The sequence below is a fragment of the Denticeps clupeoides genome, chromosome 3 (genome assembly GCF_900700375.1).
Source record: "Denticeps clupeoides chromosome 3, fDenClu1.1, whole genome shotgun sequence".
Lineage (NCBI taxonomy): Eukaryota > Metazoa > Chordata > Actinopteri > Clupeiformes > Denticipitidae > Denticeps > Denticeps clupeoides.
Genome location: NC_041709.1, coordinates 31,897,702 through 31,923,021, shown reverse-complemented (window position 1 = coordinate 31,923,021; position 25,320 = coordinate 31,897,702). Strand labels below are relative to the sequence as shown.

Sequence of the window (25,320 nt, the reverse complement as noted above, 5' to 3'; positions counted from 1 at the left end):
CAATAAGACTCAATCATATTTCTGCTAGTTAGCTCATTTTGGTAAGTGTATTTGCTGAATACCGGATCAAACTCTGGATTGAGTGTGAAGAGGCTCTTCAGCGGCACGAGGACAGAAAATTGTCCATAGTTGTCAAGAAGCCAAGTCACGCTGTCAGCTGAGAGGCACGCCCCTGTGGATTTATTATGCTCGTGACATAGCTGCATGCTTCTCGGGTGTGGGAGATTTAAAAGGCCGCCCCTTACCAGTGCTGTTTCTGAAGAGGAAGGCCTGAATGAGGAATTTGATCACCTCCTCCTGCTTCGGCTCAGCCAGGTTTTGGAACTGCGCGCTCATCTCGCTCACTCTAAAACAACCAATCACAGAAGGTGATTTCAGCTTTAAAAAAGGAAAAACATTCTTGAAAATGAATATAAGATTATTATTATGTGACATCTGTTTACAGCGTGATGACAATGAATGCAGCAATTGAAGTTATGAAACTTCGTGTGAACAATGGCACAGTGCTAGGGCGGGGCAGCCGTGGCATTTATGACGTACACGTGCTGGAACGTTGCACACGACAGGTTCTGGAGGCTGACACAGTGGAGCAGGCCCGGTGAAGCTGCCACTAAAAACGGCCTCAAGCTCACGCCAAACAGGGTGCTGACGAAGTCAGGATTTGCCCACTGTCCATCGCTAATCTTGGGCAGCTCTACTTCTCCCAGCGCATCGAGTGCAGGGGTCACGGAGGGACCAGCGACCGTGAGGTTCTGCCAAAAAAAATAAAAAAAATTCTATAAATATTCATTTGCTGAAACTGCAACATCATATACACATATATATACACATATATACACACACACACACACACACATATATATACATATATATATGTATATATATGATGTTGCACACACACACACACACACACACACATATATTTATATTTATGATGTTGCACACACACACACACACACACACACACACACACACACACATATATATATATATATATACAGTATAGTCTATGTATATGTGTGTGTGTATATGTGTGTGTGTATATGTGTGTGTGTATATATACACACACACACATACACACACACACAATTATATACACACATATATATATACACATATGTTATATGACGTTGCGGTTTCAGCAAATGAGTAAAGCAAGAAACTATCATGGCTCACCATGTAGGGGACCAGGTGGGAGAACATGATGAGGGCTTCTTCCAGAACATCAGACACATTTGAGAGCAGAAGTTTCCAGGTCTGCTTTGTGTATGTGGCATTGGTGGACAGCTGGCATCTGAGAATGTCAGTAATGTTCTCCGCAGTGAAGTTGACCATCTGAGGGTGCAAACAACACATTGATTTGACATTTAACTGCACTTAACATTATTTATTGGACATGTATGTGAGTGAACACGTACAAAGAATTTTATTCTGGTTGATGGTGTCTCTCAAGCACAACATTATAAAGAACAACAACAGTATACAATATAAACAAAAAATACTAATATTACAGAAAAAATACAACAAGTGTACATATAGGTGTTTAGCAGTGTGACAGGCCAGCCGTCAACTGGTCCTGGTCTGCAGGCTTCTAGATCATCTGCAAGAGCTTCTTCCCACAAGCCATCAGAGCTCTCAACTCACTACCATCGCTTAAAGGTTGTTAAACTCAAACAACACTTCACCTTTACACAACTTTTGGCATTTGCACAATTTCAACTGTCTACCTCATACTAAATCTACATTTGCATGTTTTGTGAAATTTGCAAGTTTGTCTTGTCTCGCCGGTGTCTTGTTAGAAATTTCCTGATTATACTTGTACCAGAAACAATAATTTCCATACCACATTGCACAGTGCGCATTGCAACTTTGAAGCATCTTATCTGATGTTGTCCCTTGTTGAGTGTACAATTTGAGTGTAATTTTCCTAAATTCATTACTGTGTGTAATCTTTCTATATATGTGTAACTGCACTGTGTGTGAAACAGCATTTGAATGCTGTTGACAATAAGCCAGGGTGTCCTGGCCCTTTAATGCGCCCTAACATCTTCATGTTTTAACATGCTGTGAGTCAGAATCAGAAGGTGATCACCTGTGAGCAGGCATAGTCCTCTAAACTGATGCTGCAGGGACCTGCGACATCAGCCAGGTCCTGTTGCAAGGCACCACTGTAGAGGTAAAGAAAGTTTGGTTGTCCTACCAGATGTGTGAAAGAAATGGAAAGACAGCACTAGCGACACCCACCTACTGGATCCTTGACAGACACTGGTCACTGTGAAACACACAGTAATATTATTTTATTTAAGATATACTATATTATATACATTATATAAGTTATCAATCAGTATGTATGTATGTGTATATGTTAATATCTCAATCAGTCTTCTTCATACAGTAGATACTCACCATTGACTTGTGTTCTTGGGCACTTGATAAAAAAAGCAAATAGATCAGTTAATAACAATCACTGTAACAGTCACAATAACTTGCTGAGCGGTAAAAAAGTGTCTTTACCGTGGACGGTAGAGGCACTGGGCAGTCTGAAAAAAAAAAAGAATAAATAAATAAGTAAGACTTGCAATGTAGAATTGTTAGAAAATCAGGAAAACACTAGGAAAACGCGTGCAAATACACTAAAAACATGCAAGAGAAAAGATTCTTGATGTGAAGAAAACAGCTGCTTATCGTCCAGATGCACGCAGCTACGTGCAAACTCTTAACTGACCTAGTGGACTGGACAGCAGCAGCGAGTCTGTGGCGTCACTGACAACAGCTGCCACGTAGCCGTCCACTGACGATGAAACGTTGTACAGCCTCGGAATTCTAAAGAAAAAGCATCACATTAGGGTGGTAGTAGCCTAGTGGGTAAAACACTCGTCTATATAAACCAGAAGACCCAGGTTCAAATCCCACTTACTACCATTGTGTCCCTGAGCAAGACACTTAACCCTGAGTGTCCCCTGGGGGGGGACTGTCCCTGTAACTACTGATTGTAAGGTGCTCTGGATAAGGGTGTCTGATGTAAATGTGAATAAGCATCAACAAACTTTTACGTACATTATCAAGTAGGGCTCACAGGATATTTTGACCTAATTCGAAAAAAAAAAAAAAAAAAAAAATCACGTTAGGCAGCAACAGTTACCAAAACTTGAAAACTCAATTGTTCAAAAGTGCTGGATAGGCATGGCTGTACCGTTTGGGAAAGGAGGATGACTTCACTGAGGACTTCTACCAAGAGTCCTTCTTCTGGAGACTGCAGCATGTAGTCAAAAACCTTGTTGATGAATACCTGTTTCTCTAGAGGAACTGGCAGGAGCATCATCTGTGCAATCTGCCTTGGGGTAAGAATTCCCAGGACCACCAGCTTTGAATGAAAGAAACATGACAGAATGAAACAAATCTGGGTTGATGAGTAATAAATGACTGATAAATGATCTAATTGTTGGTCGTGACGAAGATGTAAGTCACAGCGCAGATTTTAACGAAGCGGAATCCTGAAATTGTCACCTACCGGATCAAACTGGTTGTTCACCGTGAACAGATACGTGGCTCCCGCGAAGATGGAAAATGGCCCAAAGTTGTTGTGAAGCCAGCTCAAGCTGTCATTGGTGAAACAGGCTTGTTCTGGAATGGAGGAGAAGTTTACAAAAACAACTAAAACATTCTAAATGCAGAATCAAATCATTAGAAGACCGAGTTGCCGGTACCTGAGGAAGTGCTGTTCAAATAGGGCTGGATGAAGAAACTGAAAATCTTCTCATTCTGCAAGTCAGACCCATGACCGAACTCATCACCGAAATCACTCAGTCTGAAAAAAAGGATTTCTATTGAAATCGAATGTTGTCATTTTATTAAAATGTGGATTATTTACAATATTATTTGGACATGGTACACACATTTGTTGGTATGTTTCACAACTAAGGTTCTTGCTACTGGTGCACAGGAGAAACTCTGATGACACGGATGACAAGAACGGCCTCAGGTTGTCACTGAAGAGCACGGTGATGAAGCTCAAATCTCTCCAGTTCTCATTGCTGAGCTGGTCCAGGCGGACCTCTCTGAGGACGTCCAGTACATCGGACACAGCGGGACCGCTGAGGGTCAGAGACTAGCATGGACACACAAACACACACGTTTGCTGAATATGAAGTAAAAGAAACCTTCGATAAGATGTGGAAGGAGATTGGTACCCCATTAGAGAGCATGTTGGAGAGCGTGATCAGGGCTTCATCCAGAATGGCCGAGGCTTCGGTGAGGAGAAGTTTCCAGGTCTCCTTTGAGTACTCAACGTTGCTGGACAGCTGACATTCCAAGAGCGAGGCCAGATCCTCTGCGGTAAGGTTTAGCTTTGGGAATGAGACAAATTCCAATACATTATTTTAAGCCAATACAATTCGAGGCAAAGAGAGAGCACGTTCCCTATTTTCGTGGCGAGATTAAACCGCTGACCTCTGAACAAGCGTACTGTGTCACACTGTGACTGCAGAGGTCATATGCAACATCCGTGTGAATCTGCAGGTCAGTGCTGCAGGACAGGATCATGAGAAAATAACATGAGACAAGAGAGTCCTCGACACAAGTGTAGTTCTTGTAATATATCATTTTTTTTTTTTCACCTGTTGACTCCAAGACAGATTCTGCTTTCTACAAAACATGATAATGTGTCATAGTTCATCCACTCAGGTATAATTATTGAAACTGAATACATTCAAATTGAAGCTACAATTGAAATAACCAATAAGAGTCTTTGACTTACCATTAATGAAGGTTGTTGGACACTGAAAAAAATAAAAAGTATATTTAGACCATTCTATTTTTGGTGAAAATCACATAACCTGCATTTAATTACATTTTTGCATACTTACATTTGGCTCTTCGGGCAACTGGCAGCCTGTTAAAAACAAGCAAAAATTGAAACCTATCTGATCAATGCACAATTGATGTGAGAACAACATGAAATGTTGCTTCTGAGAACTGACCCATTGGTGGGGTTTGCATAAAGTCACGAACTGTTGCCCAGATGAGGGGCTCGACTCTTCGTGGCACAGAGGACAAGGCTTTGAGGAGTCCCGATGTGCTGTGGTGGGGAAAAACACTTTTTTTTACACCAGTACATTTCACTTTTCTTTTGCTGCTCACGACGGGCGATGGGTTAAATGCAGAGGACACATTTGCTGTGCAGTGTGTATCACACACTTACATGAGCTGGTAGCTTTCGCAGTCCACGCCCCTCTGAAGAAACACAAGCACAGTTGTGAACGAGTGATAAAGAACAGCACAGGCTGAAACAGTCAAAGTGTGCATTGTGCCTCTAAGACCCTCAAATCCTTAAACTATGAGAGATATGTACCATCCGTTGATGTATGGCATGGGTGACAATGAGGCATTATTAATAGCTGTGCATATTTCTCATTACCTGATGGCTGAGGAGGACAAGGTGCATCAGGAACTCAGACAGTTGCTTGTCCTGCAGAACCAGGACGACGGTGAACACGCCATTGACAACGTCAGCTTTGTCGGACAGGTTAGGCAGCAGCACGACCAGCAGCTCTGCCAGTTGGGCAGGAGAGAGCACAGGCAAAGCCTCCAGCTGCGGGAACAGAGAACCCAAAACCAGGTCCAGGGACCACTGTGTTTCCGTTCTAAGCAGGGTTTACTCTTATGAACCGTAGCACATGCTTACCGCCGAGAAATTCTCATTCAGATTGTATATCACCTCCAGAGTACTCAGAAACAAGAAGCTACCCATGTTCTTCAGCAACCAGTCTGCACTGCCTTCAGACGAATTCTGGCACCCTTGACCTTCATCAGAAATAGCCAACATGTGTTAAACATCTAACCCTTGTTCTTAACCAACATCATGATCCAGTTGATCCAGTTTAAGCCACTGAGGGTACCTGAAGCATTGCTGTACAGGTAGGTCTGAATGAAGGAAAGAAGCACCTCCTCCTTCTCTCCTGGAGTCATGTGAGCAATCTGAAGACTGAACTGACTCACTCTAAAAAGACGGCACAAAATGTGTCTTCTCAATGTACAGAAAAAAAAATGTAACATTTCTACTTCCTACCCTTGATATATGCTCAAACACATACATGTACTGATATACTTCACAGCTGAGGTTCTTGCTGCTGGTGCAAAGCAGAAGGTCTCCAGACACGGATGGTAAGAATGGCTTCAGGCGGCTGAAAAGCATGCTGATGAAGCCCAAATCCCTCCACTTTTCATCGCTGAGTTGGTCCAGACGGACTTCTCTGAGAGCATCCAAGACATCAGACACTGATGGACTGTTGATGTCCAAAGACTGGCCGGGGAAAGGACAGACAGAAATCAAACCCTAAAAGTCAAAAACAACGATGAAAGTAGAAGAAATAAAGCGGCAATTTTCTCTACCATATTTGCAACCATTTCAGAGAAAGTGATGAGAGCTTTATTAAGAACTCCATTGGCTTTGGTGAGGAGCAACTTCCAGGTTGGCTTTGTGTACGTGCCATTGCTGGACAGTTGGCAGTTCAGAAGATCGACCAGACTCTGGGCAGTAAGGTTTGTCAGCTTTGGGATAAAAAAGAAATGAAAACAGAGTAAGAGTCCAACTTTGTCCCAAAGGCGCATCCCACCAAAAGCAACTGAACCAAGTCAATAGCGAAAATCACAAGAGGTTAGAACTGGTTGTCCATGCGCATCAGCTCACCTCTGAGCAAGCATACTGAGTCAAGTTGTAGCCACATGCAGCATCTGTAGGAACCTGAAGTTCCGAGCTGTCAAAGAGAAGCAAAACATGACGCTGAATCAAATGGTCTTTCTTCCCGTCAGCTACACCTTACTTCACTTTTATATGAGGTTTCCATCACCTGTTGACGTCTTGGCAGATTGTAGTCTCTGCAAAAAGGATGTCAAAATGTCAAATACAAACGTGTTCACTGTAACATTCCAAAATGGTACTTTTTTAAATGCTTCTTTTACAATCAACTACTCACCGTTAACTTGTGTTATTGGACACTTTAAACGAAAAGAGAAAAATGCCCTATGTCACTTGTCTGAATCAGTATTGTAACACGTAATGTAATGGTTTTTTAAAGTATAGCCGTAACAACTGATAACAACCATGGTGAAAACAACTATAACAACAACTATAGGAAATGTAATGCAAATACATTATGCATATACATACCTTAAAATCTTGTGGCAATGTGCAGTCTGCAATTTTAAACAAATGAAAGTCAACCATACATTTAAAAAAAATGAGCTTGAGGTCGTCCCCAAACCACTGAGCATGTCAGCTAGAGAATGTCAGTAGATCCACAGCGAGTAAATAGGATTATGGACGACATTGTAGAATATTAGTCCATTACATTCAATGATTTAGTCCAGGGATATTGCTTAATAAGGTGCAGCCTAATATCGACTCGACTACTGTAACTCTCTCCTGGCTGGAGCCTCTGCAGTCACCATAAAACCACTCCAGATGATCCAAAATATGGCAGCCCGTCTCATTTTCAATCAGCCAAAATACACCCATGTTACGCCTCTTCTTACCTCCCTCCACTGGCTCCCGGTAGCTGCTCGCATTGAGTTCAAATCCTTGATGCTGCCTACAGGGCTGTAAATAGAACTGCGCCCTCCTACATCAACACACTACTACCTAGCTACACTCCTACAGATCGGCAAACGAAAGGAGACTAAAAATTCCTTCTTCACGGGGTCTCCGATTCCAATCATGTCTGTTCTCCGTTGTTGTCCCTGGCTGGTGGACTAGCCGAGACTATCACCACTTTTAAGAAGGTGAAAACCCTCTTATTCCAAAAATATTACAGACAAATCTAACACTTACACACGCACATGCGTACACATTGAACAAACGAATACAAAATGTATAAATACATTATAATTTTTCTTAGTCTAGCACCCAACAATCTCCGAGCATGCTCTTCACTGACAAGTCTAAGCCTTATCAGGGCTCTTAGTTTGTAAACTCGATATTCTATAGAAATCGAACGAGAATTGCTGGTGTCTTCCTCTTGTAAGTTGCTTTGGATAAAAGCGTCTGCTAAATAAAGTAAAGTAAAGTAAAGTAAAGTAATATAGAAACATCTTGAATGAAATAAACTTGTCTAAACCATTAGAATGTAACAGATTGCTCTTGCAATGACAGAAAAAAATCTAAATCTCTTTCACAAAATAACATTTAAAATAAAGAAAAAGTCCCCAAAATAGTAATAATCTGAAATCATATTATCATATAATCATATTAATAAATATTTTTTGTTTTCAATTTTGTTAAATACTGATCATTTAATTGATAATTTTGCAGTAGTTTTGGGGGCCATTTTAGTCCGATATTGGGGATGTAGTCTCCGTACTTACCTCTTGGTGGAGTCAGGGTCAGTTGTTGGATTGCTCCTGTGATTAATGGCTCCATGTCTTGTGGTACGGCTGGCAGGAATTTGTAAAGACTTATTACTCTGCAAGTTGAAAAGAAGGGTACGCACCGTCATACTCTTATGGAAATACCCGAATAAGTGCAGAAAGGTTACCTACTCCTACATCTGCATTGTTTCTTTCAGATGTTCTAAATCTGTTATTCTCTTTTCATTTTTTTACCGCCTAGATATGGAAAAATTACCATACATGCTCAAATCTTATTGCTCAAAGGTTCTCGAACTTACATGAGCTTCAAGGTGTCACAGTCAACACCCTGCTGGAAAAAAATTACGAAAATAAAATAAGCAACAGACGGTAAACCACAGATGTAAAAAAAAAAAAAAAAATTAGGAACCACTCTCATTACCTCGTCAATGAAGACAACCAAATATTCCAGCATTACAGAAAATTGGCTGTCCACTGGAGAAAACAGGAAAAAGTCAAACACTGTGTTGATGACTTCACTTTTTGCTGGCAGTTGAGCAAAGGGCACGACCAGTAACTCTGCTATTTGCTTTAGTGAGAGAACAGACAAGGCCTCCAGCTGGCGAAGATGAAAAACAAAATTGCATTATGGAACAGCTTTTTATAAAAAAAAGTTCTTATGCTAATGTAAGCGAATGTTTGCAACTGTTCGTTCTTACTGCTGAGAAATTGCCATTCAAACTGTAAATTTCCTCCAGGGTTGCCAGCGAAGAGAAGGAATCCATGTTTTTCACCAACCAGTCGGCACTGTCTGCAGCTGAGTTTATGCATCCTGGATCTATAACAACCACAGTGATGGTATGAATTGTATTGTAATGGCGTTTGAAACTCCTATTGCTGACACAAACCCTAAAACATTCCCCCTTAAATAAAAAAAGGGAAGAAAATTGCATATTAAACAAATAAGACAAGGACATGTACATCTGGACAATTATCCAGTTGAGTGGAAAGAATGTAAATGTCACGACTACGGACTTACGGGGGAAGGAAGCGCAGAGGTCTGACATACTGGGAAGGGGTTTTATTTATAAACAAACAATAAAGAAATACAAATAAACAATGGCGCGGTGGCCGAAAACAATTTAACTTAAATTACGAACATAAACTAACCCGTAGGCGTGTGGCGATTGCCAGAACTCAAAACACATAAAACTAAACCAGGTCAAGTTCGTGCAGAGAGTTCACGAAAATGCCAGCGACCCCGAATGGGCGGAAACTTCCGGCATTTATGGGGCGTCAGGATTGGGTTCCGGTGTGGAGCCCAGCTGCAGGCAATCCTGACAGAGCCCCCCCTCCAAGGGCTACGTCCTCGGAGCCCCAACAGTACCATCAGTGGAGGCGGCGGGGCGGACGGCGGCAACCACAGGGCTCCTGCCCTGCTGTATCCTCCCCTTGGAGGACCCGGTCCCTCGGGCTGGCTCCCCGGCGTGGTCAGGCGTGGCGGCCCCGGTCCCTCGGGCTGGCTCCCCGGCGTGGTCAGGCGTGGCGGCCCCGGTCCCTCGGGCTGGCTCCCCGGCGTGGTCAGGCGTGGCGGCCCCGGTCCCTCGGGCTGGCTCCCCGGCGTGGTCAGGCGTGGCGGCCCCGGTGCCTCGGGCTGGCTCCCCGGCGTGGTCAGGCGTGGCGGCCCCGGTGCCTCGGGCTGGCTCCCCGGCGTGGTCAGGCGTGGCGGCCCCGGACCCTCGGCCTGGCTCCCCGGCGTGGTCCCGCTTGGCGGCCCCGGACCCTCGGCCTGGCTCCCCGGCGTGGTCCCGCTTGGCGGCCCCGGACCCTCGGCCTGGCTCCCCGGCGTGGTCCCGCTTGGCGGCCCCGGACCCTCGGCCTGGCTCCCCGGCGTGGTCCCGCTTGGCGGCCCCGGACCCTCGGCCTGGCTCTCCGGCGTGGTCCCGCTTAGCGGCCCCGGACCCTCGGCCTGGCTCCCCGGCGTGGTCCCGCTTGGCGGCCCCGGACCCTCGGCCTGGCTCCCCGGCGTGGTCCCGCATGGCGGCCCCGGACCCTCGGCCTGGCTCCCCGGCGTGGTCCCGCATGGCGGCCCCGGACCCTCGGCCTGGCTCCCCGGCGTGGTCCCGCATGGCGGCCCCGGACTCCCGTACCTGCACACAATAATCAGGGCCGATCCATCTGGGTACGTGTGGGCCCTGTCTCCACATGTCCCCTCTGACACGTCTTGTGTCACCCCCTGCACCGCGCAGGGAGATTGTCCCAGAGCCTCCGGCGACTGTTCCAGGCACCCCAGGCTGGTGCCTTCTGGGACTATGCAGCCCCTCTCGCTGCACGGCCCTGGTGCCAAGGGGGGGGCATTGCCAGACCATCCGGCTAGCCCCTTCTGCGTCCGTTGGGACAAGCAGGCCCTCTTCCTGTCTGTCCCAGCTGGGTCCTCATGCCTACCCGGGGGCTCTATGGCGCTCCACCCCTCTGGAGGCAGACGCAGGCCCATGCCTGGCCCGCCCTCCTCACTGGCTACCGGAGGACCCAGCTCCATCGCTTCCCCACCTCCCCTCCCCTCAGGAGGAGTCCCCAACCCGAACTGCACCCCCCCAAAAAATTCTTTGGGGGAGCACCCCCCCCGGCTGGACTTAGGGGTACCTTGGGGCTCGTCCACCTCGCCTTGGACCGGTGCAGTCAGGTTGGGAACTCCCTCCCTGGGGTTCGGCTCTGCTGCTGGGTCACCATCTGGTGGACACAAAGAGGGGAAGTGGGGGCGACATACGGACACATATGCCACGCACACACACACAGACAGAGACAGACAGAAGAGAGGGTCGTCTAGTTCCCTCTCTGAGCACTCCGGGACCTCCTCAGGGGGCACAGCCAGGATCTCGGGAGGCGCGACCTTCTCGTCGCCCGCCAGTGCTTGGTCTTCTTGCCCCGGATCCTGACTGGCGCTGGATGTGGTGGAGGGGCAGAGTTCGATCCCTGGCTCAGGCTCAGGCCGATCAAACTCCGCCCTCAGTCTCTGCTGGAAGTCCCGAAAACTCCTGTCGGTCTCTCCCTGCTGCCAGGCAGCGTCGCTGGAGATGGTGGTGGGCGTGTGGCGTGGGGGGTGGTGGACGTCTTCTCCAGCATGCGGGGGCGCTGGTGATGCGCTGCCGTTCAGCTGGGGAACGTCCGAGCAGAGGGAAGGCGGGTCGGCGACTGGAACTGGGAGGGCATCTTCCCTGTGAGGCAGTTCCGACAGTGCAGTTGCTGGTTGGCGACCTCCTGTCGCCCTGTTCCACCAGCTTACGCCCGCATCGCTGTCCTCCTCCTCACTGTTGTCGCACCTCTGGGACTGACGTGGGTTTCCACGGACCTCGCAACGGACGGGCACGATGGGCGGAGCCATCCCGGCACCGACTGCCCAATCGGCGTCATCCTCGTGTTGGTCCGTGTCGACCTCATACCCTCGGAAGTCACGTGGATCTTCACGGATGTCGCGACAATCTCGGACGCGCGCGCTGGGTGGAGCCATCCCGGCCCCGACTGCCCAACGAAAATCCACGTCATTGTCGCTTTCGTCATCCGTGTCCTCCCACCTGTGACTCCGAGGGTCGTCCACCCTGCGGACATCCTGGACCCAGGGTGCGATCAACTCCCAGGGGCAGTACTCTGGCCATTCGGGCTGGAGGCTGCCCACCTCCTCGCTGGAGGAACGCCGCCGTTGTTGCCGCTTCTCACCCCCCTGGAAGTGACGTGGGTCCCCACGGACCTTGCGACGATCGCAGACTGGCGCGATGGGCGGAGCCCAACTCTCGTCTCCCGTGCTCTCGTCGTCGTCCGTGTCATCCCAGTCCACGGGGAGCCTTGCCAGCAGAGCGCAGAGTTCTTGGCTCGACATGGCGAAGATCGTGGGGGTCGCATCTTCTGCGCTCGCTGCCCACGTCACTTCCTCGCTGCTGCCGACGCCAACGTCCTCGCTCCGCCCACTCACCCGCCGACGTTGTCGCTTCCGGGTTTCGCGGAGTTTCCCGGGGATGACGTCATCACTCGGCGCCGCGTACCACGGCTTCTCGGGGAGAAAACGCTCCACCAGAACGGGCGGCGCGTCTCTCCCCTGCCGTCCGCGTTCGCCGCGCCGCGCTGCGTCCTTTGCGGCGTTTCTTCTCCTCTGTTTTTTACCTCTGCGCTTTTGGGTGGGTCGCTGGCATTCTGTCACGACTACGGACTTACGGGGGAAGGAAGCGCAGAGGTCTGACATACTGGGAAGGGGTTTTTATTATACAACAAATAAACAAACTCAAAGAAATACAAATAAACAATGGCGCGATGGCCAAAAACAGTTTAACATAAATCAAGAACTGAAACAAACCCGTAGGCGTGTGGCGATTGCCAGAACTCAAAAACACATAAAACTAAACAAGGTCAAGTTCATGCATAGAGTTCACGAAAATGCCAGCGACCCCGAACGGGCGGAAACTTCCGGCATTTATGGGGCGTCAGGATTGAGTTCCGGTGTGGAGCCCAGCTGCAGGCAATCCTGACAGTAAACCTTTGAGGTGTCTGCAAATTTGAGACCATGACAGAGGAGTTTTATAAAATGGAATTCATTTTTGACACTTTTTTTTTGTTAATAATAATAATAATAAATTAGTGCTGTCTATAAGCTCGAATTATCCTGTGCATTCTAAATAGTCCCTTGAGACTTATTTTGGCCATGATCATTAATGTAAGATCACAGTCGGATGTAATAATATCCTGTTTAACAATGTCAGGATAAATGGGGTACAGTGTGTCGATTGTCTAATTGTGCACATGACAAGCCTGTCAGCCAACAGTAAATGAAGACATAAATTAAACGCTCCTTGAGAGCAACAGACGTGCAGAGCGTGGATGCTTTATAAAGCCTACAAGCATTCCTTTTGCTCAGCTGTTTGATAGGCTTTATATAACTAAGTTGATGGTTGATAAATTCTCCAATCTCCCCGACGTCTGTCCTGTACGTCTCACCAGGAAATGTATGCACTTCTGCTCTATTATTGTCCTGCTCCAGCGCTGAGAAATTAGCCACCAGAGACCTGGACCTGTTTCGCACGCATGGCCGTTCACTACAAACAATGTCATTTGCACACACAGAGGGATTCAACACAATCTCAAGGGGGATATATTCACAGAGCTCTTGTTCATCAATCAGCAGTCTTGAATTAAAGTGCTAATATTTTTAGTTGCATGTTTAATTGGTAGTCGGTGTAGTTCTGAGTCTGTGATGTTCACTGGGGGGTTAAATGATCGAGAATGAAGAAGCAGGGTGCATGTGAATAGTAATGAATATGGACTGTCTCCATTTTACAAAATTATTTCACAACAACACAAAGGACTTACCAAAAAAAAAAAAAAAAAGACACTGAAACACCAGTTAATGACAGTTGCATTTGATATGATTTGTAAATTGATAGTACTGGAAAATGTAATAATTGGTGCACCAAATTAATGGTGCGTACAAAAAAAATAGGAAATAAATAGCATGTGTAAGGATTAATGAAAACATTGTCTTACCTGAGCTGTAGTGCTTGGACAGGAATGGAACGATGAAATCTTTGAAAATACTTTCGGGGCCATTTTCAGTCAGGTAGGATGCATAATCGCTGAGTTCCTTCACACTGCAAGACCATGCATATGAAAAATTAGAATGTGCATGGATCCAATCTGTTATTCATATTTTGCTCTTTGACATTAATAGTAACAATTCTTCTCTAAGTAAGAACATTGTGGGGAAAATTGCTCATTGTTGCAGTACAATTTCACTTCATTCGAGTTTCAAGGTAAAGGCTCTGTGGTCGATGTGATTCGGATACTCACAGGGCTTGGTAGGCCTCACAGCTGAAGTCTTTGGCACTGAGGCAGGAGAGATAATCCGGTGACAGGTGTGGTAGGAGTGGCTTCAGCTTGATCTCGAACCACAGTTTGATGTAGGTCACATCCTGAAGGTTTTCCTGTGTGAGGTGTCCTGAGGTGAGTTGGCTTTGGATGTTGTAGAATGGGGAGTCTGGGGAGCTGAAATTCTGGGGACAGCAGGATAAAGGTCAGCCATCAGAAGCGGACTACTGGGGCTGAATTATTTTTTTTTAATTGGCAAGATCTATGCCATCTGACCCAAACGAATCACAGTATTTCTGACCTTTCTGACCTAAGTGTTCTACTTGGGGGACTAATAAAGGATCCTATTTTCTACTAATCAGTCATTTTCTTTGTGGTGGCTCCTACTTTTTCCTTCTCATCGTGGACTCACACAGGGAAGATTGCTCTGCTGTACTCATACCTCCAAGGAGAGTTGGTCAGCGAGAGCGTTGAGATTGGAGGAGAGCTCAAGCACCAGGGTCATCAGCACATCTTCGGTCAGAGTGAGGTTGGACACCGCTGCGCAGCGCATAACTCGGGCTATGTCCTCCACCATGTTAGATAGCTACACGTGGACACACAGGCGCATGTTCGTTATTGGCTGTTGACCAATTAACAATATCTCAACACTGGAACCTACGATGAGCAACTTACAGCACATGAGCTGTTGTCTATCGTCACACTACAGAGGTCCATGGTGCTGTTCACATCGGGCTGAAGTCCAGTCTCAATTTGGCTTGGAAAAACAAAATGTTAAACTTTGGTTCTTGAAGCGCCATCAATTCATGCAACGCTTTTCTCAATACTTACAAGACTTTGTGAAAGACTGCAGTGAGACTTTGTGGTATCTCTGGCAAATCGTAAGGCAGAAAACGCCTCAGCACGGGGCTCACAACATACTGGAACCAGTCGTTTATGTCCAGAGGGTCAAAGGTTAGCTCTTCTGGCACAGTGCCATTCTGCTTATAAGGGGCAGCGAGTTTTGCCAGTGTCCAGTTCAACATTGCCTGGACCAGCGTGGCACTCGTCATGCCAGTGAAGTTTTGCTGCAGGCAAGCCAAGAAAACAAACAAATGAAAAACAAAATACATAAAATGAGAAAGCACAGAAATTTGAAACTGAAATAAAACAACTTATATATATAAAAATAAATGAATGAATATGCACAAAAACAAAATAAATATTGAAAAAGCGTGGGGTGGTCCCAGTGCTCTACAGTCACATTTCAGTGTGACTGTGTTACCTGGTGTGTGAAGGAAACAAAGTCCAGGACAAAACTCCCTGTAGGCCCCAGGGCAGACATGAATCCATCCGGGAACTGTGATTGGACATTGTTGATCATTATCTGATATGCAAAAACTAGCTACTCCCTTAAATCTTTAGAAGGTAAATAATAATAACAATAACAACAACAAAAAGACAACAAAAAACACAACAACAATAATAATAAAGAAAGATAGAAACCAAAATTTGAACAGGCCTGTCTGGGTTCAAGCAAGTTCACGTATTATGAACTTGTGTTCAAATTAATAAATGTTGAGGGAAACATTCTCACTTTATTTTTTAGTATGATTTATAATATGTCTAAGAGCGGATTTTTAACCTTAATTACAACCTGATGGAAAATAATGAACTCCATTGTTAAATATGATCAGGTAGCCGTTGGTTACGAACATTAACCATATATGTAATCTATATTTTTTTGTTCTTTGTGTGTCATTACTTTTAAATCGGCATAGCGTTTAAGGAAGCGGCCCCGTAATCAGAAGGTTGCCGGTTTGAAATCCGATCAGCTGACGTGCCACTGCTCACCAAGGGTGATGGTTAAATGTCGAGGACACATTTCACTGTGTGCACCGTGTGCTGTGCTGGACATGAAAACCTTCCAGCTCTATCATGATGCATCAGTTTTTCTACGTTACTTCACAATGTGTTTTCAAATGCTTCAGTGAGAGGAGAGTTAGGGCCTCGTTCACATAGACGTCTGAACCAGGCGCTTTTTTTATACCTGTGCATAAGAGTCTGGAGAAGTGGGCACCGCTCTGGTGCCAGGTGGGCCTGTTGCGCTCCCGTTGGACGTGTAACCCGCGTGCGGGAGCGACATGGGCTGCGCCAGGCTGCTGAAGACCATGCCCAGGCCGCCTTCATCCAGCTGTCCGTCCAGCTCCGGGTGGAGCAGCAGCTCCGCCTTCTGCTCCGGGCTAAGGAGGTGCAGCACGTCAAACTGAGGACAGAGAGAAAAGAACGTGAGCGACGATGTCCAAGCTCAGAAATTCCTTTTTAAAGCACAGTGCAAAGTTCGCTGTGTTTTTGTCCAGTAACTACAGCGGGTGGACTGAGGTCAGAGTTATCTGACACCGCCATGTTGCCAATTTACTACACACAGAGAAATGGAAGTACCGCAGTGTACCTATACGGGTGGCTGGGGCAGGACTCTTCTGAAGATCAATAGTGTACTTTATTGTACCTTAGTCAACTGTCCCAATCAAGGCACACTTGTGTACCTGCCATGACTGTAATTTTAAATGATCTTTACGTATAAGTATGTTGTAGTGGTCTGCAAAGGGCAGTAGGGAGCTGCCCAGCTGGGGGTTAAAGACCATGCGTAAGGAGCCACAGACCGTCATTGATGTATTTTCATGTACTTTCCTTTTGTCCTTTGTTGTGTTAGTCTGCTGTGAAAAAAATAACTTTCACAAACATGAACATCAGCCACAAACTGGTCAGATCCACTAGCCATTCACACGCATTTATGTTGGTACATTGGTGTTAATCGGGATCATTTCCATGTGGTGCAGGTTCATGGGTACAACTACGCACTTTCCCAAATCATGTACCTTTAAAGGTACAACACGCTATCACAAAGGACCTGTCCTGTACTTTTTGAGGTACAACCAACTGAAAGGAACAGTTTTGTACCTGGAGGTTACCCTGTGTGTACCTTTATTTCTCTCTGTGTACAGAAGCAGTAGGGTTACATTTACATTTACATTTACAGCATTTACCAGATGCCCTTATCCAGAGCGACTTACAATCAGTAGTTACAGGGACAGTCCCCCCCTGGAGACACTCAGGGTTAAGTGTCTTGCTCAGGGACACGATGGTAGTAAGTGGGGTTTGAACCTGGGTCTTCTGGTTCATAGGCGAGCGCGTTACCCACTAGGCTACTATCACCCAGTAAAGCTCTACAGCAATGCATGGATAGGATTTTACTCCATTAAACAACTTACCCCACTGAAAAACATGTTCAGGGCTCGAAAATCTTTCATGCTGGCCATGGCTGAGAACGAGCCAAAGTTCTTCAGCAGCCAGTCCTCACTGTTGTCATAGTCACTCGCGCAGCCTGAAAAAAAAAGTCAGAGCAGTGCCCAGCGAACGCATAATCTCACTCATCTCATAGTTTCTTCGTGCAAAAGGTCACACCACACACACACCCCACCCACACACACACACACCTGCGGTTCTGTTGTCAGACAGGAAGGGGTACATGAAGAACATGTAGATCCACTTTTGCCTGACAGGGTCCATCCCAGAAAAATGGACGCTGAGCTCCCTGACCCTGCAGTTTAAAATACAAAATCAAGATTTCGCCCTTATTGTCCATGAATAATGATGCATCATTTATTACTTGATTTGCGCTCGAACAATTTCTTGAACAATAAATAATCGGATGAATTATGAAGTTATTATTCAAATTCGCCTGCACCAGACCTGCAGACATGACTTCAATGCGATGATTGATAACAACATAATTTATGAATGTGATCGCTTAATCCGAGTTGCTTAAATAACAAATATAACAATGGCGTCATTCTCATGCTGGCGAGTGGGTAGAGCAGGCTCATGAAATGTGTACTCAGGCAACAGGTTTGGCTGGTTTTGGCGGGAGAACGCACATCGTCTGGTACGCGTCGCAGGTGAAGTTCTGGCCGCTGAGGCACGTGAGGAATTGCCTGGACACCGTGGCCAGGAGGGGCTTGAGCTTCACTTCCACCCACACCTTGACTGAGGCATCGCCATCGAAAGCACTGGCGCCAGCCCAGAGCTCCAGGGCGGGGCTTTGGCTCAAGCTGGACCTCTGCACAAAGGAATGCGCTGCACGTTAGATTTGGCAGAAGATCCAGCATATGAGCCTGCCACTTTGTGACATTCTCAGCATTTTTTTTTTATGTTTACTACCTTATTTTTCATTTAATATTTTAGAATTGTCTCCTGTATTTATATTGGGAATGCAAGTCAGATACATTAGATTATTTTAGGAACAAATCTATTATATTAAGCAATTAAAACATCAAGTTTAAAATTTATTACATGGAAAACATTACAAATTACATTACATAATTCATAACAAAATGGTGAAATTGATTTTGATTTTGTAATGTGTGGTATGTGCATACTTACTGATAAAAAAAAGACCAAAAAAAAAAAGTATAAAATCGTACATGAGCAATGTGGAATTTGAGAGCGTGAAGTATGTGTGTTAAAAGTTGCTCTACCATGAAGGAGTAGATGTCCAGCGTGGCCTCGATCATCCCCAAGAGCTCCTGGACTTGAACATCACCAGTGACTGGTTCCACTGGCAGACCAGCACATGTCAGGAAGTTTTCCACAGGATCTGGGGCCTTAAAAAGCCAACAGAAAGGTGAGATATTTATAATTTACTTTTATTACGGTTTCTTTTTAAAAAGTGAAATATGAGTACAATGTAAAAGTTAGTGATAATATTAAATATTCATAGAAAAGTAGTTAATAGTGAATATGCAGCAGACTTGTCTGACTACTGACAAACAGAATGGATGGGGGGGTAGTATACTTGTGTGTAACACTGCCCATGAACCAGAAGACCACAAAGTAACAGGTCCAAACCCCACTTAATACCATTGTGTCCCTGAGCAAGGCTCTTAACCCTGAGTGTCTCCTGGGGGGACTGTCCCTGTCACTATTGGTTGTAAGTCGCTCTGGATAATGGCCGTCTGGCAAATGCCATTTTTAAATATGGAATGTTGAAAAGCTTTGTCATTTCATTTAAAAAAGTCATTATTATATGTTTCTACCTTTTCTTAACTACTTGTACTAACGCCGACGGAATAACTCACATAGTTACATCCCTCTTGCACAAGGTTGCCGCTGGTTTTGCAGGTTTCACTGTGAAACAGTTCAATTTAGAGTGAGCAAATAAACCACAAACATGTTTTCCAGAGTTTTTTTTTTATTAATAATAGTATAGGACCAAGATATGCCAGATATGAGCATTTGAATGCAATGACTACATTGTGTAATTATTTGGTTACATAAAAAAGAACCCAAATTGGGGTGGCTGTGCTACTAATTTACATTTAAGTAAAGTTCAGTGAATATTATCAGATTTGATATTACTTACTTTTGCACTTCTATGCAATAAACACCTGAAGGAAATGAATTATAAGCAATGAATTATATTTATGTTTTTGTTGATTACTTGAATGTTGAATTAAAAGAAAATTGTAAAGAAAAAACTTTTATTTTAAGTTTATGAATAAAACATTAAAAAAGCATGTACACAATATTGTCTCACCTATCCCAGATAAAACCGAATAAAGGAGCAGAAATACACTTTGAATCTCCATGACGATGCACAGGTTTGTCTCATAAGCTTAGAAAATCACTGCTGGGAAAAAAAGTAAGACTGAAATAAATTCTTTACAGACATGTTTCACAGAAGATAAAGAAAAAACATATCACATAGATAAAACAGTGATAGTACAATAATTCTGTGCCCTGTTCATGTCGTGATTGCTCCTGTCAAGTAAAACTGGTATAGGAGAACCCACGCATACGCGATCAGTGCATACCTGAAACAAAGGATGAAGACATGTGATGGTGAGCTGAGGACAACTGGTCTGCTCCTATTAAGACACAAATGTCAGCCGCTATCTGTCACATACCTGCATTCCACATCGCACAACAGACCCTGCCGAAACATGTCAAATAAACCTGGTTTTCCTGTTTCTGCATATAAATGTAGTCCTGTATTTAATCTGGACCAATATATGTGAATTCCTTTTTTAGTTCTTTCAGTTCTTTCAGTCTGTGGGGCAGGGGTTGGCCTAGCAGGTAAGAAAACAAACCCGTAATGAGAAGGTTGTTGGTTTGAGTACCAAACGGCAAGGTGCCACTGAGGTGCCACTGAGCAAAGCACCGTCCCCACACACTGCTCCCCGGGCGCCTGTCATGGCTGTTCACTGCTCACCAAGGGTGATGGTTAAAAGCAGAGGACACATTTCGTTGTGTCACCGTGTGCTGTGGTGGTTTACTTCACTTTTCACATATTACAAAACATATCACAAAAATGTCAAAATCATTATAGGAAAATATGGGTTTTATGTCACTGACGATAAAAAATTAAGGCTCTAGTAAGACCAAAACTGAATCCTGAAATGTAGGAATGAAGTTGCAAAGTGAGGTTCTGTACAGACTGTCAAATACATAAGAATTTCCCTTAATGGACACAGGCCAGAGCAACACAGCAACCACACCAAATGAATCCCTGTGCTAATTCCCAGTCTAATTAAAATTTTTGATCTGCATTCACAGCCCTGATGTGCTCCCGTGCCACCTTACACAAAGCCGGAGTGACTCAGAAGGCCATTGCTGCCACAAAATGGACATTTTCTCATTTACATTCACAGTTCCATCATCCTAATGGAATCATTTCGTTCCCACAATACACCAGTAGACCTGCGGACGTAAATATGAACTGTACCTGCCTGCTGTGCTGAAGGCTTCCTCCCCGTCGGCGAGACAGTCATAGCTGCTCCAGGAAGCGCAGATATTTTCAAGTAACGATGAGGGAGGGATGGAGGGAGTGACCAAAGACAGGTTGTGGGTGGAGGAGAGTGAGAAGTTTGGCGTGTTGTGGTTTGGTCTCCAGCTTGTTGGGGGGGGGTGACCCTGACGTTGCACGGTGGTTCCTCACTTCACAAAGCCTGTGGACGCCTTTCACACACGGTGAAACTGATTCACTGTAAACTGGCTGGACCACACCCTGCTCTTTTCAGGAGATGAAACATGAGCCGTCGCAGGCCAGGTTGAGTCGCAGCCACTGAGCAATAATGATTTTAATACTCAACCTGCTCAGTGCGGGAGCATGACAAAGACTCTTCAAACCACCAACGGGATCTGCGGCTGTCTTCTCAGAATTCAGGGGGCGGCCATTGTATCGGTTTATTTCAACTGGACTGATTAATTCATGAGTTTATTGATTTATTGCCCCGACAGGGCTGTAGACAACAAAAAAATGTCAGAGCTTTAACCTGTACAGAATTAGATTTAAATATGCATGACAGCAGTTTATTGCCTGAATGAACATAATTGTACCGACAAAAAAATAGTCCTGGTGGTAAGATATGGGCGGCATTTATCACAATAGTAATAACCACTGTGATAAAAGTTTAAGTCAAATTTACAGATTCGGCTGGATGGTGAGTGAAGGGAAGATCAGTGTTAGGGCTCTTCCTATTTTCTTCCCGTAGTTGTCCTTACATCATTGTATCAGCATTAATTGAACATTCGTGGCTGGTGCGATACTGAGCGCAATGTCGCAAATTCACATAGCAAAAGATGAAATTCTGATTTCCAGACATTTCTGTTCTCACAGATGGAATTAATCTGCAATATCTGAACACGCCGTTTCATGAACGTTTGTAGCGGTAAGGGAGGAAGGTACGTGGATTTATTCTAATACCGTAGGGTGGAATGGATCGAGTCGTCCTGTTTGTTCGGGCCGGTGTTGGCATACTTTGTCAGAATAGCATACCGGCAGTGCAAACTGATAGCTGTTTGTCAAAAAAGCATACCTGCATTTACACTGACAGAACCACACACCTACAGTTTTATACCGTGGTGTCCCGTTCAGATTATACCTGCATTTACCTGCATGGCTACCACTAATAATCTACAGCCTGCGGTATGTTGAATTTATACACAGCAGACTAATTCGGCAGCCTGTTGGGCGCATAAAAGTATGACTGTTTGGTAAGAATTTACACGTCTGGAGAGGCTGTTTATTCGGGTCACCATGTGAAAAGACAGTAGGGGACTTAGGAAAAGTTGGCAAAAAAATTGGCAGATTCGATCTGAAGGGATGTGTTGCTGTGTGCTGCCTCTCCTAAGGGTTCTCAGGGTTCTCTCTCCTGAAACACCTAGAGAGGGAGACAACACAGCTTGGGGGACAAAAACACGCAGTTTACATTCTGGTAACCTCACTGGCACAAACAAGTGCTCTTCTACTGGGACACAGGTCCTGAAACTGGACGGAGGACTGCTCTGACCCGGACAGGGTCTTTTGTATGCAGTGATCCATATTTTTTTATAAGAATGTGTCTTTAAAACATGAATTAAACACACAAAGCCTTTTGCTTTTGCTCTACTGCAGAGTATTTGAACACATGTATAAGTACATATATTCACTTTTTGTTTAATGTTAAGTTAATTAATTACTTCTTTTAACCTCTAATGCAGATTATATATTCATGATGAGTAATTAACATTTTAGCACTAGGATCACTTCTGGCATGTATCTGTATCTATAAGATGGGAGAACTAGAATTATATAACTAGATTTTATATATCTTTACCCACATTGTGAACTATTACCAATATAATGTATGCATTTAGACATGGTGTACTGACCATATACAATGGCAATGATTCATTCATTCACTCTTCTTGCTCCTTTCACACATCACACTTCTATAAGTACACGTTTTATTTGCAGATTATAACCACATACAATTAATGAACACTACATTGCTTGTTTGCATCAGACAGTATTTAGATATTTAACCATACAGTGTTTTATATAGGGTGCACACTACACACAACTCTTAACAAGATATTTTTATTGACTTTAAGCAAAAGAAAGACAACAACAACAAAAAAGAAAGAAAAAAAAAACAATGCACACAATATAAACAAGATCAATTCTGTAAGAGTTACATACACAGCTCGGGTAACATTGCGGTAGAGTATTATAGGACAAATGGCAATTTAGTCATATTCGAAGAACAATAATGATAATAACGTGTGCAATTCTAAAACCAACAACCTTTCCACATAATAATAACCCCATCCTCATGCCAGTTTCAATATTTAAAAAGAACAAGACGACAATATTGTTTCTGGGACTTTACTGGGTAATATTAATGGTCGGATTCTGAGCCTGAAGACTTGTAAAACAGTCCAGGAAGCGCCCCCACATCTTATGAATTTCTTTGTTGGTATCACTAATTGAGTAGAGTATCTTTTCGAGGCCTAGACAGGACATAAGGTCCCTCATCCATTGAGCATGGGTGGGAAGAGCAGCACCTTTCCATCCGAGTAAGACTGCACGTCTGGCTAAAAGGGAAGCAAAAGACAGTGTCCGGCATTTTACCGGGGTCAGACATGCATCATCACTGATGCCAAAAAGCGCAGTCAGAGGATAAGGTTAGTTTAAAATAGAGGTGGGCATAGATTAATTTTCTTAATCTAGATTAATCTCACTGTAATCTTGGAATTAATCTAGATTAATCTAGAGTAAGCGAATCTAGATTCTAGATTAATCTAGAGTAAGCGAAATTAAAATGGCTCATTTGAATTCTGCCGAAGGCATTCAGAATATGTGTGCTACCAAATAATGACTAAAAGTACGTCTTTGAGAACGGGTTTCTCAAGGCAGGTGGCGCATTAGACCAGGGGCTCATCTCCTGTTTCCAAAATGCATCACAAAATGCTTGAGAAAGCTGTTCTACTATGATAATTGGTGATGAAAATAAATTATGTTCAATAAGATGTACTTGTGTTTACCAACTGTTTATTCCGTTAAATAGCTGCATCCATGTTACCACGTCACGTTTGATGTGGTAATTTCACAGTTCGAAGACTCGTTCTCGCCCCCTACAGTGCAATTCGGCTAGGTATACATCCGCACTAAAATATCAAGGTGAAAGTCATCATAGTGTAGCGGTTCTTCTTCTGCATTGTGTAACTTTTTGATTTCGTTTCTTGAACCACAAATGATGAGCTGACACCCAAGAGATTTTCTGTGCAAAGTGTATTCTGTAGAAAAAGCAAGGTTGCGTCAGAACATCGCATCACACATCGCGTCTTTCTGCACCTCTCTACTCACGCCATGTGTCCAAGATAACTGAACATTAACATAAAGCATTCACAATGTAAATAACTTTTTGCACACAAACCCCACGCACCTCTCACAGCTCACGCCATGTGTCCAAGAGACCTGAACCGGGTCACAGACCCAGCTCCCAACCCAACTTTGTGACTAGATTAACGGCAATATTTTTTTTATCGCGCGATAAGAGTCTCACGTTAATGCAGCACGTTAACGCTGATAACGGCCCACCACTAGTTTAAAATATCTCCCTCCAATATTTTTCAAGGCTAGGACACGACATGTTGAATTTACCAGTTTAAATATTGAGTCCCATGTGTCCTCACATAATGACATGTTAAAATCCTGTTCCCAAGCAGTTTTGATTCTATTAATAGAGGGACATTTCATACCAGCAAGTTTGTCATAAATAAAGGAAAGTAAGAAATATATCAGCTGTATTCATAGCTGGTGTATCAGGGAAATTCTGAATTTGAGATTGAAGAAAGTGTCTAATCTGCAGATTTCTAAAAAGATTTGTATGTGGGAGATTAAATTGATCAGAAAGTTGAATAAAAGATGCAAAGCTATTGTTAAAAAGTCATTAAAACACACACATTCCCTTCCTATAGCAGTCATAAAATACAGGGTCGGATAAAGAGGGTTGAAAGAGATGATTTGATATAATTGGACTCAAAAGAGAGAAACCAGTTAGATCGAAATGTTTTCTCATCTGAGCCCATACTCTTCACAGTATGCCAAACAACCGGATTATCAATTGACTTGTTTCGGGTTACAGTGGAGAATTCAGCTGAATTCAATTCCAATGACACCCAGGGGGTGGCTTCTTTGTCTTTGAAATGTTTTAGTTTTTTTTGTGGGAGGATCCTTCCTGGTGCTCTTAAAGGCTTCTAGACTAGTTACTGATTTCTTGGCTGGCAAGGTTTTTGACATGATTAAAACATTGTTCATCATAT

General features: G+C 44.3%; 1 protein-coding gene across 4 annotated transcripts in view; it reads right to left on the bottom strand.

Annotated features, from left to right (window-relative positions):
• The window catches only part of mslnb (mesothelin b), a 46,291-nt gene extending 25,291 nt beyond the window's left edge, over positions 1-21,000 (bottom strand). The window contains exons 1-50 of one of the 4 annotated variants that reach the window (XM_028971959.1): positions 20,957-21,000; positions 20,046-20,099; positions 19,769-19,858; positions 19,595-19,619; positions 19,311-19,359; positions 18,711-18,836; positions 18,111-18,292; positions 17,670-17,773; positions 17,445-17,557; positions 16,223-16,438; positions 15,458-15,532; positions 15,025-15,260; positions 14,869-14,950; positions 14,636-14,779; positions 14,176-14,378; positions 13,873-13,976; positions 9,063-9,181; positions 8,786-8,962; positions 8,664-8,695; positions 8,362-8,459; positions 7,169-7,194; positions 6,975-6,996; positions 6,849-6,876; positions 6,689-6,755; positions 6,391-6,549; positions 6,093-6,301; positions 5,898-5,998; positions 5,684-5,802; positions 5,417-5,590; positions 5,201-5,232; positions 4,980-5,077; positions 4,866-4,891; positions 4,757-4,778; positions 4,617-4,644; positions 4,450-4,525; positions 4,191-4,346; positions 3,897-4,108; positions 3,708-3,808; positions 3,512-3,624; positions 3,194-3,364; positions 3,058-3,089; positions 2,726-2,823; positions 2,515-2,540; positions 2,407-2,428; positions 2,245-2,272; positions 2,093-2,168; positions 1,177-1,335; positions 541-752; positions 246-346; positions 63-172 (exon numbers count right to left, since the gene is read on the bottom strand). In XM_028971959.1, the coding sequence (XP_028827792.1) occupies positions 63-172; positions 246-346; positions 541-752; positions 1,177-1,335; positions 2,093-2,168; positions 2,245-2,272; positions 2,407-2,428; positions 2,515-2,540; positions 2,726-2,823; positions 3,058-3,089; positions 3,194-3,364; positions 3,512-3,624; positions 3,708-3,808; positions 3,897-4,108; positions 4,191-4,346; positions 4,450-4,525; positions 4,617-4,644; positions 4,757-4,778; positions 4,866-4,891; positions 4,980-5,077; positions 5,201-5,232; positions 5,417-5,590; positions 5,684-5,802; positions 5,898-5,998; positions 6,093-6,301; positions 6,391-6,549; positions 6,689-6,755; positions 6,849-6,876; positions 6,975-6,996; positions 7,169-7,194; positions 8,362-8,459; positions 8,664-8,695; positions 8,786-8,962; positions 9,063-9,181; positions 13,873-13,976; positions 14,176-14,378; positions 14,636-14,779; positions 14,869-14,950; positions 15,025-15,260; positions 15,458-15,532; positions 16,223-16,438; positions 17,445-17,557; positions 17,670-17,773; positions 18,111-18,292; positions 18,711-18,836; positions 19,311-19,359; positions 19,595-19,619; positions 19,769-19,820 (4,941 nt within the window). In that variant the 5' untranslated portion in view covers positions 19,821-19,858; positions 20,046-20,099; positions 20,957-21,000. Of the gene's footprint in view, positions 1-62; positions 173-245; positions 347-540; positions 753-1,176; positions 1,336-2,092; positions 2,169-2,244; positions 2,273-2,406; positions 2,429-2,514; positions 2,541-2,725; positions 2,824-3,057; positions 3,090-3,193; positions 3,365-3,511; positions 3,625-3,707; positions 3,809-3,896; positions 4,109-4,190; positions 4,347-4,449; positions 4,526-4,616; positions 4,645-4,756; positions 4,779-4,865; positions 4,892-4,979; positions 5,078-5,200; positions 5,233-5,416; positions 5,591-5,683; positions 5,803-5,897; positions 5,999-6,092; positions 6,302-6,390; positions 6,550-6,688; positions 6,756-6,848; positions 6,877-6,974; positions 6,997-7,168; positions 7,195-8,361; positions 8,460-8,663; positions 8,696-8,785; positions 8,963-9,062; positions 9,182-13,872; positions 13,977-14,175; positions 14,379-14,635; positions 14,780-14,868; positions 14,951-15,024; positions 15,261-15,457; positions 15,533-16,222; positions 16,439-17,444; positions 17,558-17,669; positions 17,774-18,110; positions 18,293-18,710; positions 18,837-19,310; positions 19,360-19,594; positions 19,620-19,768; positions 19,862-20,045; positions 20,100-20,138; positions 20,287-20,956 lie in introns of those variants that run through there. The other 3 variants (XM_028971960.1, XM_028971958.1, XM_028971957.1) reach the window with 3 other exon arrangements.
• Positions 21,001-25,320: the final 4,320 nt, after the last annotated feature.